The 19,730-nt window shown below is 39.0% G+C and overlaps 1 protein-coding gene across 3 annotated transcripts in view; it reads left to right on the top strand.

The window, feature by feature from the left end:
* The window catches only part of IFTAP (intraflagellar transport associated protein), a 64,962-nt gene that overhangs the window by 10,780 nt on the left and 34,452 nt on the right, over window positions 1–19,730 (top strand). For all 3 annotated transcript variants that reach the window (XM_055301026.1, XM_055301027.1, XM_055301025.1), the window contains one exon: window positions 5,833–5,988. In XM_055301026.1, coding sequence (XP_055157001.1) covers window positions 5,856–5,988 — 133 coding nt within the window. In that variant the 5' untranslated portion in view covers window positions 5,833–5,855. The remainder of the gene's footprint in view (window positions 1–5,832; window positions 5,989–19,730) is intronic.

Here is a 19,730-nt window from a genome sequence, read left to right as displayed (position 1 = left end):
CATGCAGGGAGCCTGATGTGGGGCTTGATCCCAGGACTCCAGGATCACACCCTGAGCCGAAGGCAGACACTCAACACTGAGCCACCCAGGCGTCCCTAATTTATATTTCTTTAATGGCTAATGAGAGTAAATATCTTTTTATGAGATTATATGTCATTTATATATCGTCTTTGGTGAAATGTCTGTGCATGCCTTTAGTTTTTTTTTCTTTTATTGGATTTTTCTTTAATATTGGGTTTTAAGAGTTTTTTTTATATGTTTTATGTGCTGGTTCTGTGTTGTATGTGTAATTTATAAACATTTTCTCCCAGCCTGTGATTTGTCCTTTCATCTTAGTAAGATCCTTCACAAAACAAAGTTTTGAATTTTGATGTGGTTTATCACTTTTCTTCTTCTAGATCATGCTTTTTTGGTGTCAAGTCTAAGAACTCTTGGCCTAGTCCTATGTCCTAAAGATTGTTTATATTTTTTTGTACTTCTTTTATAAAATTCACTATTTTGAGTTATGTTTTTATTGTTCTTACTCCTATTACAGCCTTCATTTAAAAATACTTCCACTCCATTCCATATTGCTCTAATTTAAAAATAATAACCATATGAGTCATCAGAGCTATTCTTGTTCCAAAAATGGAGTCTTGTATAGAATGCGTAGATTATAATCATCTTTAGGAGAGGAACTAGATCTGTTTCTGTTCAGGCAGCTTTTGTGGTATCTGTGTTTATGGTAAGCAGGTACTTAGCCCACATTTTTTATTAGATGCAGTTTTTAATATGGGTGTCTTCTTTTTCTCTTTTTCTCATGGTGAGATTTTTGTCTACCAAAAAAAAATATAGCAGAGACATGGCTTCTATACTAAGACCTTTGCATGGATAACTGCTTCTTCCTTCTGAAGCTTTGTAGTCAGTAGTAATCCCCAAGCTTTTCCCAACTCCCAAATGCTTCCTTTAAAATTCACTGCAGAAGTGTACCTAAAGGAAGTGTTTTTTTTTTTTTTTTTCCTAGAGAGGGAGGGAGAGAGAGCAGGGGAAGAAAGGGGGTGTGGAGGGGTGGAGGGAACAGGAGAGAGAGAATCCTAAGCAGGCTTCAGGCCCATCACGGAACCCGATGCAGGGCTCAGTCTCACAACCCTGAGATCATGACCTGAGCCAAAGTCAAGAGTTGGGCACTTAACCAACTGAGCCACTCAGGCGTCCTGGGGAAGTGTTTATATAGAGGTCTATATGCTATCAACATTTTGGTGATAATGAAGAATTCTGTACCTTCAAGCGTTAGGAAAGGTTTGTTAGGAGAAACAGAACTTGAAGTGCAGCATATTCTTTGATGCTAGAATTGTTTTTTATCTTACCCTGATAAAACACAGTAGAGGAGTTACTGTGCACACATACATGTGCATAACACACATGCTTTGCCTTGCTTCACCTCAAGGTGTTTTGCATGTTATTGGGGTACAAGGTGTAGTTGGAGGTCTAGGTATACCCACCTGGGTGGGATTGCTGCCTTTCCCTTAATTTCCTGCTGACTTCATGGATGCCTTAGAATTCATAATGAGAAGCATGTCATTTACTACTTTCGATATGAGAACCACAATACTGCTCCTCATCAATAGTCATTACTTGGTAAAAACCCTACCTAAAGTTTCCTTCCCAGATTTATTCATTTATTCTTTATCAATGGACTAGATGAACAGTGACCTTCAGGTTTCTGTCAACCCTAAGAATCTGTGACACTTTCAGTCATTGGATTTCTTTCTCTCTCTTTAATAGGATCTAAAAGACACGAAAAATATTAAAGGATGCAAAATAGGTGTAGTTCAGTCAAGGGAGAGGAAACCAGGTCTCTTCTATCACATATATAAATCTGTACACTTGACGTATAATTTGGTCTTTTAGAAATTTGCCCATTTTCCAAAATATAAAAGAAGACCCAACCTGTGAGATACCAAGGTTGATGGCTTCATTTCCGTAGGCAAGGTGAATTCTTTTGATAATATTCCATCTTACCAGCTAGCATAGCAGGAGATTCTTATTGAGAACTATGAAAATTTGAGAAAGTGGATTTTGACAGCCTCTGCACAACTCTTTAAAAATGTGTTATTATTTATTATTTTAGAATATCAGCAGTAAACCTCACAGCTTAAAAAAGACAACCCCTTTTTTTGCCAACACACAACTCTATGTGCTGTTAAAAAGCAGGTTACACACATTAGGAGGAGACTGCCTCATGGCGCCTTGTTTCCAAAGACTTAACCACTCTTTGCCTCTGAAACTGTATTGTGTTTAGGTAGGTTGTGTTAGGCAGAGCTCTGAAGATAAACATCCAAGATGTGCTAAACCAATGGTGATAGTTCCACATGCAATATTTCATAAAAACGTCCTTTCAGAGAGCACAGAACACCAACTGGCTTGAGTGATTGTTAGTTTCATTATTTGGTAGTAGAAAACAGGACCCCAGGAAGATTATGTGATTTTTCTCTCCACCTCTCAGTGACTGGAGAGGAAGAGAACCAAGCCTGTGGTCTTCCTGTGAAATTTAGTAGTCCAGGCAGAGGAAGACACTCCCTCCCTGTGTCCCCTCCTAGAAACTGTGATATTCAAAGTGTTGTGTGGGATTTACTGGCCAATATTTTCTATACATATATTTATCATCACAACATGTTCTGGGTCTTTTATGTGGGGTCTCTAAGCCTTAAGAGTCTCATGCTCTACTGATGGAGCTAGCCGGGTGCTGCTGTAAGCCTTAAAACTTAAAAACCAAACCAAACCAAAACAAAGAACCCTGTTATGGGCAAGTGTCTCTCTCTCTCCCTTTTTTTTTTTTATTTAGAAAAATACTTCATGATAAAAAACACAAACATATGTGAATGGCAACTGAAAAAGCATCGCTTCCTTCTAGAAAACCACTAGGATTTGCATAAACCGCTTGACTGTCTGGTAAATGATTATCTGCTCCGTCAGCCCCTGGGGACTTTTAGCATTAGGTTATGTATTTTTGTAGATAAGGAAAGTTCTGAATTTGAAGGTGGGTATTTGTTAAACTCTTTAAATAATGACAGTTTATGAAACTGGATTTTCCAGAAGTCTTCATAAAAAGTCAATAGAAACACTACCTCTTCTGTATTGTGATCACCACATGAATAAAATTAAACCTTTGAAGGAGGTTGAATGCTTGCTGTCAAAGACTGTTAATTATTTCCCTTTGGTAAAACTACGACGTGTTAAGGCTAAAACCTCAAAATATACCACTTTGAGAATTGGAAAGGAAGTTTGAAAGAATTTCTATTATCATTTTTAAAGCATCCACAAGGAGACATTTACAGCAATGTAACACAACCTGGCTGCTTCTGTTTGGTGTTTGCTCGCCGAAGTAGATTACCCAAGATGGTTTGAGGAAGAGATTGATGTCATCCAGAGTTGGAATTTTGCTGGGGTCCAATTCGGGAAAAGCAGATTGACATTAACATTCTAGTAATTAAGTACATGCCCTACTGACAGTGAAATAATAGCCACCTTCAAATTTATTTATTATTTTTTTTATCTAGCAACTGCAGCATGATTTATTAAACTTTGGCTTGCTGAAGCCTGGCAGTGTTACAGGTAAATTTGCATAAACCCTAACTGATGCTTCTTCCTATATTTAATTTTCAGGTACAAATAATTTGAAACAGTTTCCCTCATTTTGAGTTCATATACAGCTACAATTAAAATACTCACTTTAGTTCTATTTTATTTTTTGTGGTTCTTGGTCTTCTCCAACACCGTGTTTTATCTGGGGTGTAAAGCATGAGGGGTTATCTTGTTTATCTTTAGGTGACATCAGTGCTTTCAGAGTCTGAGGGGTCACAGTCAAAGCAGGTCTTTGTGTAGGCAAAGGACAGAATAACTAAGGCAGATAACCGTCATGATCATCGCAGCTAACACTTCTGTGGGGTCGTGTGTGCCCATTTGATCCTCATAGCGATCCTTGTGAGGTGTGTGTAGATTCACAGTTCCTTATTACAAACCCTTAGGGTCAGATGTGTTTCAGAATTCAGAATTTTTTGGAGTTTAGAAAGGTAACCAGGGATAATGCCATGTATGACACAAAATCTCTAGTGGGGTGACACAAAATCTCCAGTGGGGTCTGGGAAAGCACCTCAAGAGCAAGCCCGTTAATAATTCTTCAGGGAAACGTATGAGTAGTCACACTGAGTAGAATAAGTAAAAGCCATAAGTACTTCCCTGTCAATTCAGATCAGGTCTTGCCCCCAAATGAGGTTGGGCATCAGGTCTTGCCCCCAAATGAGGTTGGGCATCATTTTTGTGTCTTTCCGAACCTTTGGTAAATACCAAACAAATAAAGTTAATAACAGATAACAAAATTTTACTCTTGTTTTGGAAAAATAGAAAGAAGCTTGGTGCTTTCTCTTCCTGCTGTAGGCTACTGGAGAACCTGCTTCTTTTTATTATCCCCCACGAATTATTCTGACTACTTAGGCAGTGATTACTCTTCTGCTTTCTGTAGATAGTGAATTTCTCAAAGCTATGCAGGAATGATATTTCGTACAGAATGAATGGAATTTAACAAGATGAAAGATCACAAGGGAAAAACAAAGTTCAGACTTCAAGGATTGAGGCATTGTGTCTTAGCTGACAGGCATTTAGCAGTAGGCTAAATGAAGTGACAATGTGAAGAGGCTACCAGCAATGTGCCTGCACTTCAGCTACATAGCAGGAGTGCAGTATTTGGAACTCACTGGATCCAGACCGTATCTGGAGCCTTGGCTTCATTTCTCGATGGCATATTTTAAAGGGATGCCAGCAGTGTGAAATCTTCTCCAGGTAGATTGAGCAGGAGGGTGGAAGCACTTAAAGCTATGTCATGTAAGGCGCAGGTGGAATAATTGGGCAAGTTTAGTTGAGAGTTTTGCCAGCATCTAGCAGTATTTTACTACTGTACTCGCTCAGATGAGTAATTTTAGCTTCATATCGATTGGCTGCCAGCCGTATGCCACATCCTGGGCTGTTAAACATTTTGGGATCCAAAGATGAAAGGACATGGGCCCCGCCTTTCATGGGCTTCCTGTCTCATAGGACACAGGAATGTACACAGCTACAGTATGATCGGTGTGTAACGTGGACCCAGTGCAGAGGCAGCACGGAGAAATTATGATGAACTCTTTGTGGTGATAGGAGATGGAAGGCTCCAGCCTTTAGAGAGAAACCGAATTCTGAGCTGCGTTTTGAAAAAAGAAAATAAGGTGAATGAAATAAAATTGAGAAGGAGCAGAATAGGCCTGTTCAAATATTTGGAAAGATGTCACATATAAGAAGGGTTGAAATGTTTCAATATGATCTCGGGGCTCAGGGACCAGTTGGGGAAATGTACAGGGAGAGAGATTTAAAAGAAGCCTTGAACAGAGCTTTCCAGAGGTTTCTTTGGAATGCTCAGAGCTCCCAGTCCCGGGGTGTGTTAGAGCGACAGACAAGTCAATCATTTGGCAGCAATCGTAGGATAGTACATGGTAGGGGCAGAGTGTCGCACAGTGGATAGAGCGAAACATGGTAAAGTGTGTAAGGTCATGGATTCTAGAATCCGGCTTTAGAACCAGTTACTTCTACCTACTGGCTCTGGCAGCCTGAGCTCGGATTGTTAAGGAGTTAACATTAACATGCCCAGAACAGCCCTTGATACATAATACGTGCTAAATAAGTAGCTAATAAATATTAGCTGTTATTGTTGTCATTGGGTGGGTGGTTCACATACCCTTTGAAGTCCGTCTCACCTTGAAAGACTTTGAATTTCTGTATTTTCAGGGAGGCTCTCTCTAGCCGATGTTTTTCTTTGTCTCCTAGACAAAGTGGCCTCATGACTAGGAATGCCTGCCCAAATATCAGAATTGGAGGTCATGGATGAAGATCGATTAATTGAAGAAGTCTTGGATAAGTTTGTTAATTGCCATGAGCAAACATATGAAGAATTTCTGAGCACTTTTACTCATCTTTCAAAAGGTAAAATGGAGAAGTGAACTTTCTACAGCAGTAGGGAGAAATAATTTTATTATAATTTAAAGTCTTTCCTGCCTTTTCATAAAGACTATTTAATAAGCATTGTTCATTCCTTTCCTTTGATCAGGTGATTCATATCAGGCGTGCGAGTCCGATGCATGTCAATACCAACATTTTTATACAACCAAGAGTTGTATCAGGGCCATCACATTTGAGAATTAAAAAGGACCTGAGAAATCATTTTGTAGAATTGCTTTATTTTTGAAGAAGCAGTTATTTACAATTATTACAATTATTTTTGTACCTGCAAAGAGTAGAGGTTTTTTAAGGTGTATTTAAAGCTTTTAAGAAATATAGTATAGGATAGGCTATGGAGTCACACTATTCATTTGGATCCTGGCATCCAAATGGGTGTGTGAGCTTGGGGGAAGGGTTTGACTAAAGGAGGTAATAATAGTACCTTAAAGGTTGATAAAGGTTAAGTAAGGCAATCCAAGTAAAACAGCATAGTGGCTGACACCTAAATACTGAATGAATGCTGGGCACTGTGTTGTCATTGTGATGGTGATGGCGCCTAGGGTTTCTATAGAATGGAAACAACCCTTTAGAGGAGAAGTGATGAACTGAAACCTAAAGGCCAGGCCCATGTTGTGTTTCATTATGTGTCTTATGTTTTTTTTTTCAATTGAGCGAACTTTTAAAAGTTGGGACATTTTACATGAAAATCTTGACTTGTAGGTTTTTGTTTGTTTGTTTTTTTCTGATGACGAGGGAAGACCTGTTACCTTTTATTTCCTCAATGACAATAGCAGCTAGAGCTTGGGAACCCTTGCACCATAGCGGACACCCCCCCCCCCCCCCCCCCCCCCCCGTCTGTCACACCCTCTGGCACTCACACATTCTAAAAACATCTGTATATACCTTGCCTGCTTCATTCACCCAAGTGGCTCCTGTAGGCGTTTGAGCTTGTAATGTTTGTTCTGGGTTCTGCTTCAGACGGACCTGCCGCTGGCTTGCTCTCCACTTGGTCCTTTGTGGGTTATTGATCCGCATGGATCCACGCTTGGTTCTCCACCTTCCTGCACTTTGGGCTCACCTGGGGGGGCTTTTAGAGCATGGTGATCCTACAGCCCCCTCTGAATCTTAGCTGGGGCCCAGGAATCTGTATTTTTAAAAAATTCCTGTGGTGATTCTAATGTGTACCTGATTGAGAACAGGGAGTTTCATAATCTCGGGGGTGGGGGTGGGGGTGATGACCCTTTCAAGATACTTGACTTCGTGATTTTCAGTCATGATTCCTGTGTCCTTAACAAATGTGCAAGAAGGATATTTACAGTGAAGAAAAGGAAAAGTGATTCTACCCTGTTTCTTCAGTAAGATAGTTGGAATATCGATATTTATCTTGTTTACACATTTAAACTGTGGACTATGTTTTTATTTACACTTAATGGAAAAATTAGGAAATGTCTAGTTTACTGTGGGGCTGTGAATGATCTATTTTGACATGAGATGTGGATCAAATGAATCTAGATTAATGGCCAAATCAACTTCTGGTGTATGAACTCGGTTTGGGAAGATGGTTTTTCTTTCTCCCAAACAGGGCAGTGTGAATGGTGGGTTGGGGTTGTGGAAACAAGGCTAAAGCTAGCAGGATTAATACATTTTGAATGCCAATGGTATTTGATAATCCAAATTATTTTGGAAATTACTTGTAAAGCTGACTTTATTTTCATGCTCTGAAAAGGTAAGAACTTCTTGCAGGCACTTGGATACTTTGAAGAGGTTGTGATGTTTTTGTTTTGAGGGTAAGGGATATATACTGTTTTCAAATTTCTGTAAGGTCATTGCATGCTATGAAAGAAACTGTTGCGGATGTGGTGACTTCATTTCGAGCTCAGTTTTGGGTCTCAAACTGAGCTGAAATAAATGATGACGCAAGTCACATAAACTGCATTTCCAAGCACACACTTCTTTTTTTCTCCTTTCAAAATATCTCTAGGCACCAGTTCACATTATAAACTAATGACCTGAAAAAATTCCTCCTAAAGCATAAAGAATTGTGAGTGCAAAAATGTGTCTTAAATCAGTAAGCATCCTTGTCCCCCCTGAAACATTTAAGTACCTTCAGAAAAGCCAAACAACAATTAGGACAGCCTAGGAGTCGAGTGATAGCCCGCGGGATTGAGCAAAGTGAATGTGGTTAGTTCTGTTTTAAGGAAAACATGAAAGCTGTTTCTTCAAACTTTCCCCCTTCTTTCCAGCCTTTCATTTGTCTTGCTGTGCTCGGTTGTTTTGCTGATGTGTAGAATCTTCCCTCCGTAAGTGGTTATCACCTCGCAGAGTCATGTACATTTCTTGACTAAATTTGGTTTCTAGAATCTATTACAATTTCCCTTGATTGACTGTTCTATTTATTTTTATAATAGTTATATGCCAGAATGCTCATAGGATTCATTTTCTTTCCAAGAGTGTTAAAAGGGTCAGTAATCCTATTAAAAATATTTCCATGAAAAAATTAAACTATAGCCTGATTGAAAGAAGTTCGCATAGCTGCTACAGACTGTTAAAAATCATTGGAAACTGTAAATATTGTAGCAAAATCCTTTCTCCAGTAAGCTGATGTTCATCATGTTTTGCAGGGTTTGTTTTTGCTTTTTTTTTTTTTTTTTTAGCAACTCTGGTGTTTTAAACAATGGTGCATACTTGGTAATAGATAAAATGTTCTATCAAAATGTCTAAAGAGACACATTAATTATTTGTTATTGTTTAAACAGGTGATTATAATTGAATTCTCAGTAGTGTCATCAGTTCAAGAGAGTAAAACCGAGTTGTAAAATTTGTATTAGGAAAATCAGTGTGCAGATTTTAGTTTTATTCATTATTGGTGAAGATGTTATTATATTGTTGATATTACTGTGGGTAAAGATAAGAGGCCAAGTTTCAATCTTTGGCATCTCCGTTTCTTTGTGAATGTGATTAATTTACAGGTCTTTCTAAACTTTCCATCTAAAGGAAAAAAAGTGCTTTTTCCTTGTCCGACATATTTCTATCACTTGCTTATGTTATAAAAACACAGATATGAAAATGTATATTTAATTTTCTGCTAATGCATTCATTCATTCATTCATTCCTTCATTCATTCAGTGTATCTTAACAATCTAGATATTGTTTTAGGTGCTGAGGATACAGAAATAAGATATAGTTTGTGTTTTCAAGCACTCATAGTCCAGGAAGAAAGATAGATAAGTAAATAAAACATTACACTAGTGAATGATAATGAGTATCATCATGGAGAAAAGCATGGAGTTCTCTGACAGCTCAGAGGAGGGCCGTCCAGCCCTTGGGTGGGGAGGGCAGTAAAATCTACCCTTTGGAGAGGATGCCCACGGTGAGTCTGCGGTAACCACTGAACCAAAACTTGCCTTGGGTCCTAAGACATAAATAAAATAGAGTGCAGGAAGTTTTGACAGCTGAGAGCCAAATTAAAGATGTTAAAAAATGCCTCCGTTGTTGATTGTCCTTTGGATCACGTTACCATTTGTCTTAGTATTAATGTGTATATTCTTTAATGTATGGCGGAGGTGGAGACGGTAGCCTTGTTTTAGTAAGGGTGAGAGTCATTTCTAATTTCTTTCCACACCAGGATTACCCCATAATCTGATTTGGGAGACATCTACTCCCATTTTTTAGTGTTAGTGACTTCTCATATTGCAGTCACACCGAAATTCTATATTTAAGAAGCCAATGACTTAGAAATGGACATTCAATCTTTTCAAGTCCATTTTGTTACATATAGTAGAAACCTTGGGGTGGGATGGGGTTACAGTAGTTACATCCAGTTCTCAATCTCTCTCTCTCTCTCTCTCTCTCTCTCTCACACACACACACACACACACACACACACACATTTATTGTTCTGATTTTGTTCTTCAGGCGACATGATCAATTTTCTCTCAAGTTACACACTTTACCAACTGTTTAACTTAAAATAGTTTGGAAATTGAAATGAATCTACTGTGATTTTTATGATTGTTAAATGAGTCTTTGTTTTTCATTCTCTCAATCTTAAAACGCACAGGCTCCAGTTCCCCAGTGATCCTACCAGTTTCTGTATTACCACATAACAGCTTCCTAGGCACTGCTGTATTTATCTACTTTAACCTGTTTCCTTATGTCTAGATCAAAGATCTTGTTTCTGATTTTGATGTGTGATTTCGTTTCTAGTTTTCTTTATGCCAGTCTCATTTTGCTTGCAATACTTTGTGCTTTTAAGCATTTTATTATTCTTTCAACATATCTTTGAAAAATATCCCATCAATTCAACCTCCCTTCTCCATTGATACTTGTTAATATTTGAGTTAAATTCCCTCTAAGGTAGAATATTCAGGACAAATGGCCAGTGCCTGTGGCTTTACAGACTGGTGTTGGTCTGGCCTTTCATTGTTCCAAACTCTTAAGAGTTTCAAAGCCTCTAAAGGGGTTTCAATTTTTCTTAGTTTTTAGTAATCTTATGTAATCATGAGAGCCTAATCCATCTTTTCTATTTTATTTACGTTTAGTTCTTTAAGAAGCTATGCCAATGCTCTATCACCATTGCAAATTTCAGGAATGTACAGTTACCTTATTATGTGATCGTTAGGTCTGCATTGTCCAATACAACAGAGGCTGTAATCACATGTGGCAGGCAGTTGGGTACTTGAAATGTAGCTAGTGCTGCCTACTGAGTTTTAAATTTCACTTAGTTTAAGTTTTATTTATTTTTATTTTTACTATTTTTAAAAGATTTTATTTATTTATTCATGAGAGACACAGAGACACAGGCAGAGACATAGGCAGAGGGAGAAGCAGGCTCCCCGCGGGGAGCCCGATGCGGGACTCGATCTCGGAACCCCAGGATCACGACCTAACCTGAAGGCAGACGCTCAACCTCTGAGCCACCCAGGTGCCCCCAGAAAACCTTTTATAATACCAAACTCGTATGAGATTAAAGATATCCAGACACAATCCTGGGCTTAATAAACAAGAGGCTCTATAGTGAGGGATCTGGAATTTTTAGATTCACAGGGCTCTCAACTGATAATATGGCTGGCTGTACCAGTCTTGAGAACCACTGGTTTAGATGACAGTTCTGATAATGCAGTCCCCCACACAGAGAAGCAGATATGGCAAGTGATTTTGAAAGGCAGAGGAAGAAAAGGAGAGAAACAATTGGAGTCAGGGAGACCAGCAAGGACCCTGAGCTGAAGTACGTCTGTGGAGATGTGGAGCAGGGCAGTGGAGGGGGACACGTAGAGCAGGGAAGGCTGATGAGATTCTCACAGCACTTGGCAGCAGGTGAATGACACCAGATGAGGGAGAAGAAGGAGTCAAAGATGAGTCACAAGTGTCTTTCCTGGGAGAGGCCAAGGCCCACAGAGGCCGAGTGACTTGTTCAAAGGTGTGCAGTTCTCATTTCAGGAGGTTTTTGTTTCTTTCCTTATTGAGCGTCTGTTCTGTCAAGAGCTTAGAATCCTGGGCTGGGATTTGCTTTTACACTTCCGGCCTGATAAGTTGTGAGTTGTCAGTTTAGCCAAAGGAATATCACTTCTCATACGTGACAACTTCTAAAAAATGTAATTAAAAATGAAAGTGGTGACAGCGCATAAAACAACACACCTCCAAAGCTGACATATCATTTTGGTCCCCAAAGCTCTCTTGAATTGGAACGTTAGAAAAATGCATCTTTAAACTTCCATAGGGGTGCAAAGAGCCTCTTCCCAGTCTGAAGGATGCATTTAAAATCTGCTGTAGAAAAATACCGCAGAGAAAAATATAGAAAGCAGCTGACCCTCTTACCAATCTCAGAGCAGGCAAGGAATTTCAGTGGAGCATAAAAACAGCTTTCTCTCATAAAAAGAAAACACAACAACAACAAATAATCCTTGCTGTGTAGCTTTTTGCAGTTGTTTTCAGTCGAGAATTAGAGACCAGCGGGCTTAACATTGTTTTGATACCCTTGCAACTGGCAGATTGCCTGCCAGAGGAAGCTGGAAACGAACTGCCCGGCTTTCTGCTTCCAGGTGGCACTCACGCCACGTTTTCTGTGCAGTTGTTATCACTCACTTTAATTCCCTACTGAATAGTGAGTGGTGTTTTTACTTCACAGGCCATTTGCAGTGTCTTTCTGTTTCTCTCTCTCTCTCTCTCTCTCTCTTTTTTTTTTCTTTTTTCCGTTAGCCACACTGAGAAAAAAAAAAAAGCAGCTTGGGAGGCACTTTTGCAAATGTGAGTTTAACAGTGAAGCGCACAGTGGAAAACAGGGCAAATAGCAGTAAACTTACTTTGACTTAAGACATAGGTCATTGCCATGTTAACCTCAAGAGAAAGTTGTAGGAGGCATCATATGAGGAAAACCCCACTAATTAGCCTGGCATCCCAAGGGAGAGAATAAGGAAGCCCTGTCAAAGCTTTTCATTGACTGTTTTACTTTTTGGTATTGCTGAAAAGAATAAAAGAAGAAAAAAGTTCGTGGTTTTATATTGATTTATATTGGTTTTTATATCAGTAGCCATATGGATGTGACTTCTTTGTCAAAACACAGTACCAAATATCACCAAGAAGGCCGAAGGAGGAAAAAGTGTTGCACAAACTGAGTTTATAGCAGAGCCCTGTGGAAGAAACAGCACCAGCAGCATTAACCTATTCTTTCTCTTTGGGGGAACGTCTGTAAACTATAATTAAGCAATTTTCATTTGTTTCTCTATTTCTTTCGTCATCACTAAATCACTACATTTAGGGAACAGATTGACAAATTAGGAAACACAGAAAACCACCAGTTCAGTGTTGGAAGGAGATTTCCCACCTGCGAATTATGATGCATTTTGAGCTTATTAAGCTATTTTGTTTTAGATATATTAGCGTAAATCTTCAGCTGCGTTTGTTACAATTCATATTCTACACATGAATGTTTGGTCCATAGATGATCATTTGTTTTGTGTCTGCTGTAGTTCAGGTATAATTGGATAAAGGAGATAAAATGTGTTTAAGTATTTACAACATTTTGAATTATAACCATTAAATTTAATTTTGGCAGTGTTTTTAATGCATAGTATTTTGTTGCAATAGATTTCCAGTGTGTTTTCTCAGTGAAATAAAATATCATAGCTTTTTAATTTGGTTGGTGTACAAATAAAGAATAATTTTCTTTGTATGTTTTCAACATGTATATATTATATATACGTTGTGTGTGCATATGAATGAGAGAGGTGAATTTTCTTAGGTAAATGGAATCTTGAACTTTTACAAAATAGGATCAGAAAACTGCTAGTGGCCAAATAAACTTTTAAGATGGTCACAGTCAGCCTGTACGTAGCTGATGGAAACAATACTGAATGAATGCACAGTTGTTTTGGATGTGTTTGTCTTTCACTTGAGACATTATATTTTTTACTAATCACTGTTCAACGTATTGTTATGCTTGAAGAGAAAGAATAAATTCCTTAACTTGAAACCAAGGTGGTTGTAAGACTGTGTTCTTTGATTCAGTTGAGCGGGTCTGTAGTCAAATGTGAGTGGCTTTCAAATCTGGAATCTTTCAGCTGTGGAACAATAATATTTTCTTTGAAATGGTCAGCTAAACCCAAAAGGATTCAAACAGGAAACTATTGCAATCCAACTCATCTTTGTATGAAAATCAAACCACAGTCTGTCTAGTCTGAGGTTGTTACTATCTCCCCACCCCCTCACTTGAATTCCTCCAAAGGAGATAGATTAAAGTGGTGCCAGGTAGCTCATTGTCCTCGAAGCACGGAGAAGAATCATACTATTTTCTTGTGTTTCTGCACTAAGACTACCATAAGTCTACCTTCGCATTTGGTTTTGTGTGTATGGATTGCTGATTAGAAAAAAGGGATTTTGGATCAAGTGCCGCATTTCCCCTTTCTTCTCCATCAGTTATGCTTTTTGTGACTTGTAGCCAGTCATCTAATTTCTGGGTGTTAAGCTTAGCCCTCAGTTAAAGTATCCATGCAGTTCGTACAAATGTTGAGATCATTTCAGTTTCGACTGTGTTCCTGTGCTATATTTTAGGCATCGAGCTAAAATCTGGGAATATAAAATGAATGAGACAGAGTCCTCTAGTCTGAGATGTCATTCTTACTTATTTCTGTGTGCTTCGTGTTTCAAATGCTCTAGATGTGTGAAGGCACACTAGCAGTCAAAAAGACTGAATGCTTAGAGGTCAATTGGTAAAGTAATACTAACCACTCTTTGCATAGTGCTGATAAAATAATATCCAGAATATTGTCTTTGGTCTGGGGGACTCAGTTGTAGATTAGAATAAACACTCGCTATGAGTTTCAAAAAGAGCAATCAGAATGATTGTTTTCAGACTGCTTTTTCTCCTTTTCTGACTTCAAGCTTTAAAAAAAAAATTATGAGAGACATGCTGAAGTACCCTCAAAAAATGAGGGAGTGTGAAAGACCTGTAAAAATTTAAATGTGTTCTTGCATTGCCCTAATGCTGTATGCCAATGAATGAGCCTTAGATTGTGACAGATTTGTGCAGAAGTTGCTGTTCTACCTCATAAAGCTTGAAAACCCCTAAAAAGCATTTATTTGTAAAGGAGAGAGAAAAAATTACTTGCTCTGCCTTTCTCCAACCTGTGTGAATAAAAGAGGTGTCTAGGTCGATGCACCACTGTGCAGGCAGCAGAGGAAGAGCCTGATCTCAGGGTGAAGGGAAATTTCTTAGGCTGTTGGGATTTAGTTTTATGAAGATTTTAGTGGACTGCCCTTATATTTCTCATTTTGTTGCGGGCAGGGCCGGTGTAATGGAAAGGGTTCTGTTGGAGCTTAGGATTCAGAAGACCTGGTCTAGGCATGTATTAATTCTTTGACACTGCGGACCTGCCACTTGATCTCTCTGAATCTGTAAATCAGGGATAATTTTTCCTGTTCCGTGTGTCTCATACGGTTGGGATGTGAATCAGGTGACACATATGTGAAGGTACCCGGTAGGTTTTAAAGATGTACTCCAGCGTCGTTTCATTTATAGGGATGATTTATGATTTAAAAGAGAAACATCGAGGTTAAATATTAAAGAAATCTTGAATCTACAATATAAAATAGGTAAAATATTTGTTTACAGTGTTAGCTGTCCGCGTCCTGTTCCTTGATGGAGTCAGAAAACCAAGTCTGTATGGTATATATTGTGGAATGTGGGGTCTGCTGTATAGTGTAAGACTATGCAGTTGAGGGAACAATCCTACACTGGCCTCTGGTGGATAGACTACATAGTATGTTTGCACAGAACCTTATGCAAAGGTATTTAGATACTTTGACAAAGATATCAGATACTACATTTTTTTTTAATTGAAGTGTAATTGACACACAGTGTTACATTAGTTTCAGGTATACAACAGTGTGATTCAACAACTGTGTACTTCGTAGTGTGCTCACCATGTGTGTAGCTACCATCTGTCACCGTACAACCCTATTAAAATTCCATTGACTATAGTCTTGTGCTGTTACCTTTCCTCCCTGTGACGTACTCCATTCCATAACAAGGAACCTGGACCTCCCTCTCTTTTTAATTCTCTATTATTACGTTCTACTTCGAGGAATCTTTACTTGGGCATCTTACCTTAAGTATCACCTGGGAGATGCTTATTAAAATGTGGATTCTTGGGGAATCAGTCCCCAGATTGTGGCTCAGCAATGCTAGTGTACAGATCAAGAGCCTTGACTCCTGGACCAACTTTTGGAAATATGCCCTCAATGAGATCAAGGAGAGATACGGGGAGATGTATGTATTCCACAAAATGCTTTTGTATATGTTGCATTTTTCCTAAGAATAAGGTCCACAGCTTTCATGAAATTGTCTACATCCCCCATCCATAGGGCAAGAACCATTGTTTTACTTTAGCCATAGTCTTGTTTAATGTCACCATTTTATATTATTTAAAGGGAACTTTGACAGTAAAAAAGAATGATGGGTTACAGGAATAATTTTACTGTAATCTTGCTGATACAGATGCTAGGGTATGCTCGCTTACAGAATTTTAGGGTGACCCTTTGGTTCAGCATACATTCTGTCCCAAGTGCAAAGGATGATAGAGCATGTGTGTACAGGCTAGAGTTACTCTATCACAGGGAAATCTGGCTACTTGTGTCATTACCAGAAGAGGTGTGTTCTTTATGAGCATTTCACCATTAGCAAGTGCATGGGCAAGAGCCTTGAGAGACAACATGGACATGGAGGCCTCTTGTTGCCTATACTTCTAGGAAATGTGCCTCTAATAATTTTAGTGTGTTTGGTACCTTTTTTTGCTGTGTATTTCATACATGAGGGCACTTTTAAAGACTTATTCAAGTGTAAAATTTTATGACTAGGGAACCTTGATGTAAAAGAGGGACATCAAAGTTGAATATTAAAAGAATCGTGGGTCTATAATATAAAAAAATGTAAATGAAATGTGTATGTAGATGTGGGTTTTTTTTTTCTTAGTATCTCTAGGAAAGACTTTTTAAGAAGAAAGGAGATACATATAGCTTATCTCCCTAGATTGGAGATTAGAAGACACTTGGTTAGATCAAATGCTTTTCACCTCTACAGATAAGTTTATTTTTTTTTGTTCGTGGTGGAAAAGTTACAAAATAACAGAGGCATGAACACACGCTCACACACAGGAAAACAAGAAAATTTACTCTTTCTACAGCAGTAACATTTTTAGCTGCTCCTTGGTCCCTCAGAATAAAGATGACATTTCCCAGCCTCCTTGCAGCTGGGTAGAGCTGTTTGCCTAAGTTTGTGCCAATAAGAAGTGAGGGAACGGATACATTAACTTCCGGGTGCTATCTTTAAGAAACATGCCCTAGACGCTTTTAATCCTTTTCCCCTGGCTGGAAATAGGCAGTTGTGGGAGCAATCCTTAGTAGATACAGAGATGGAAGCCATGTGCCAAAGATGGCAGAGCAGCCTGCCAGCCTGGATCCCTGGACCATCTCATGGAACAGAGCTTGCCCACTTGCCCTAAACTGTTACTTGAGAGAGAAATGAAATTCTTGTCTGAGCTGCCTTATTTTGGTGCCTCCCCGATACAGTATCTTAAGCCATGCCTTCCTAATAACAGAAGGGAACAGAGGTACATGCTTTCCTCTGTCTCTCTGTCTCTCTTTTTTAAAATCATCTTGCCTGGAGCAAGGGTGTGGTCATGTACCATCCTGGACCATGTTAGAGAAGGGGTGGTGCCCTAGGGATAAGAGAGCAGAAAGGAGGGAGTCTGGGTTCTGGCATGATTCTGTGAAACAGAATAACCGTATCATCATGGCTTATCTGCATCTGTGTTAGCGCATGAGAGAGAAATAAACTTCCATCCCATTTAAGCCATGGTTATGTGAGGTGTCTGTTTCATACAGGTAAGGCTATATCCAATTAACTAATTAATAAAACTGTAATCCTGTGTGTTAGAGATAAACCATGGGTGTACACCTCCTTGCTGAATTGTTCTGTTTTATTAGTTTGTGTATAGATACAAATATTAGTTAAGAACATGGGACTTAGAGACAACGAGGATTTGAATCTGAGCTCTGCTGCTTCCTAACGAGGTGGTCTTAGGAAAGTTTTTAAAATCTCTGAGTTTCAGAGGATCCTTGGGTGGCTCAGGGGTTTAGCTCCTGCCTTCAGCCCAGGGTGTGATCCTGGAGACCCAGGATCAAATCCCACATTGGGCTCCCTGCACAGAGCCTGCTTCTCCCTCTGCCTGTGTCTTTGCCTCTCTCTCTCTCTGTGTGTCTCTCATGAATAAATAAATGAAATCTTAAAAAAAAAAATCTCTGAGTTTCAGTGTTATCATCCGTAAAATGGATATAGTAACCTCTAACTCACAGATGTATTATGAGGTTTAAATAATTATATATGCAAAAACCACACATACATATTTATATTTATTTATTTATATTAATAGTACCTAAATTATAGTACAGGGTCAACTGGATATTTTCATCCATTTATATATTCTGGAAATTTATTATAAGCATTTTATAAAAGTGATATCATACTATACATACTTTTTGTAACTTGCTTTTTCACATAATATATGATGAATTTCCCAATTAATAAATATGATTACTTAACAGAATTATTAAAGACTGCATAGTATTCAATTATGTGGATATGCCATAATTTATTTAACCATTCTCTTTTTTGTTGGACATTCAGTTATTTCCAATTTTTGGCTATTACAAGTGATGCTATATTGCACATCCTCATTCATTCAGTAAATGTCTATTGAACACCTACTGTGTGCCAAGTACTGCTCACGTAAGTGGCCAAAAGAGACAGAAGTCATTACCTTCAGGCACTTTGCATCCTAGAAGGGAGAGAAAGCCACAAACAGTAAACATAAGAAGTAAAAATGTTTGTGTTAGAAGATAGTAACTGCTCTGGGAAAGAAGAAAAAAAATATACAGAGCAGGATTTGGGGGATCATGAGTGCTGGCGGGGGGTATATGGTATTTGGTTGCATTATTATGTAGAGTGATCCTATTAGGCCTCCTTTGAATGAAGATTAGTAGGAGCTGGTGGAGTAAAGCCTGTGGATTCTCGAAGGAAAAGCATTTGAAGCCAAGGGAAAAACCCATGTGGAGGCCTGGTGACAGCAGCGCCCAGCCTGGTCTAGGAGCAGGGAGGAGGTCATCGTGGCCAGAGAGGCATGGGCAAGGGTGAGGGGGGAGCTGAGGTCAGAGGGTGTGCAGGTGTGGGGCAGACAAGTCATGCCTATGGGTAGCCTTGTAGGTCCTAGCAAAGCCTTTGGCCTTATTTATATATTTATTTTTCCAATAGCTACATCTTTGTACTCTTCTTATTTATGGCCTTTGGGTAAATTTTTACACATGAAATTCAAAGAGATGCAAACTCTAAGGCCTTGATTAAGTAAAAATTTTTCAAGGGAATAGATTAGACATTTTTAGCTTTGTAGTGAAATCTTTACCCACATAATTATTTCTTTTGCATAAATTCTTAGATGTGGAAATGCTGGCTGAAAGATATGCAAAATGTTGTGCCTTTGAGTAACAGTTTTAAGCGAATAAATTCTATGTTTCTCACAGGCAGAGGCCATGTCTTATGACTTTCTTAACTCCTTCTTGAGTCTTCCAGGTCAGCAACGGTGAACTCACTGGTTGAAGGGTCGAGCATCACTGTACCTTCAGTCTTAAATGTTAACATGCCCTTTGGAGTGGAGAAGGGATATTTTCCCTTTCAGGAACTGGGAGTAAGTAATTTCCTGACAGAGAGGTCCCTCCTTTCCTTAGGCTTACACTTGAGTAGGAAGAGCTAGACAATGAACAATAAGAAAGGTAGTTTCAGGTAATTTCAGACAAATTTGAAGAAAACAGGACCACATAGTAGAGTGGCCTCCTGCTAAGGCTGTGACCATGTAAGGAGAGAAGACGATCAGAGAATTTTAGCTTCAGTGAGTGTGTGCATTCTTCCCATTGTCTGGGTGTGGAGGGAAGCTGGCACTCTGTCCTCTTCTTTTGTTTCGGTTTCATCCTGTTGTGGCACTGAGTTGTGTTAGCAGTGGTGGTCCTTGGATCAAACTCAACATCAGAATCAAGGGGGTACAAAATGTGGAAGCCATCCACATGTCCATTCACTGGTAAATGGAAAAAACAAAATGGGCTGTATCCAGACAGTGGATAAAAAGGAGCGAAGTACTGCCACATGCTACAACACAGATGAGCCTCAAAGATGTTATGCGGAG

This window comes from Nyctereutes procyonoides, unplaced genomic scaffold (assembly GCF_905146905.1).
Source record: "Nyctereutes procyonoides isolate TBG_1078 unplaced genomic scaffold, NYPRO_anot_genome, whole genome shotgun sequence".
In the NCBI taxonomy this organism is placed as follows: Eukaryota; Metazoa; Chordata; class Mammalia; order Carnivora; family Canidae; genus Nyctereutes; species Nyctereutes procyonoides.
The sequence above is the reverse complement of the archived record's forward strand: the minus strand, read 5'-3'. Positions and strand labels throughout refer to the sequence as shown.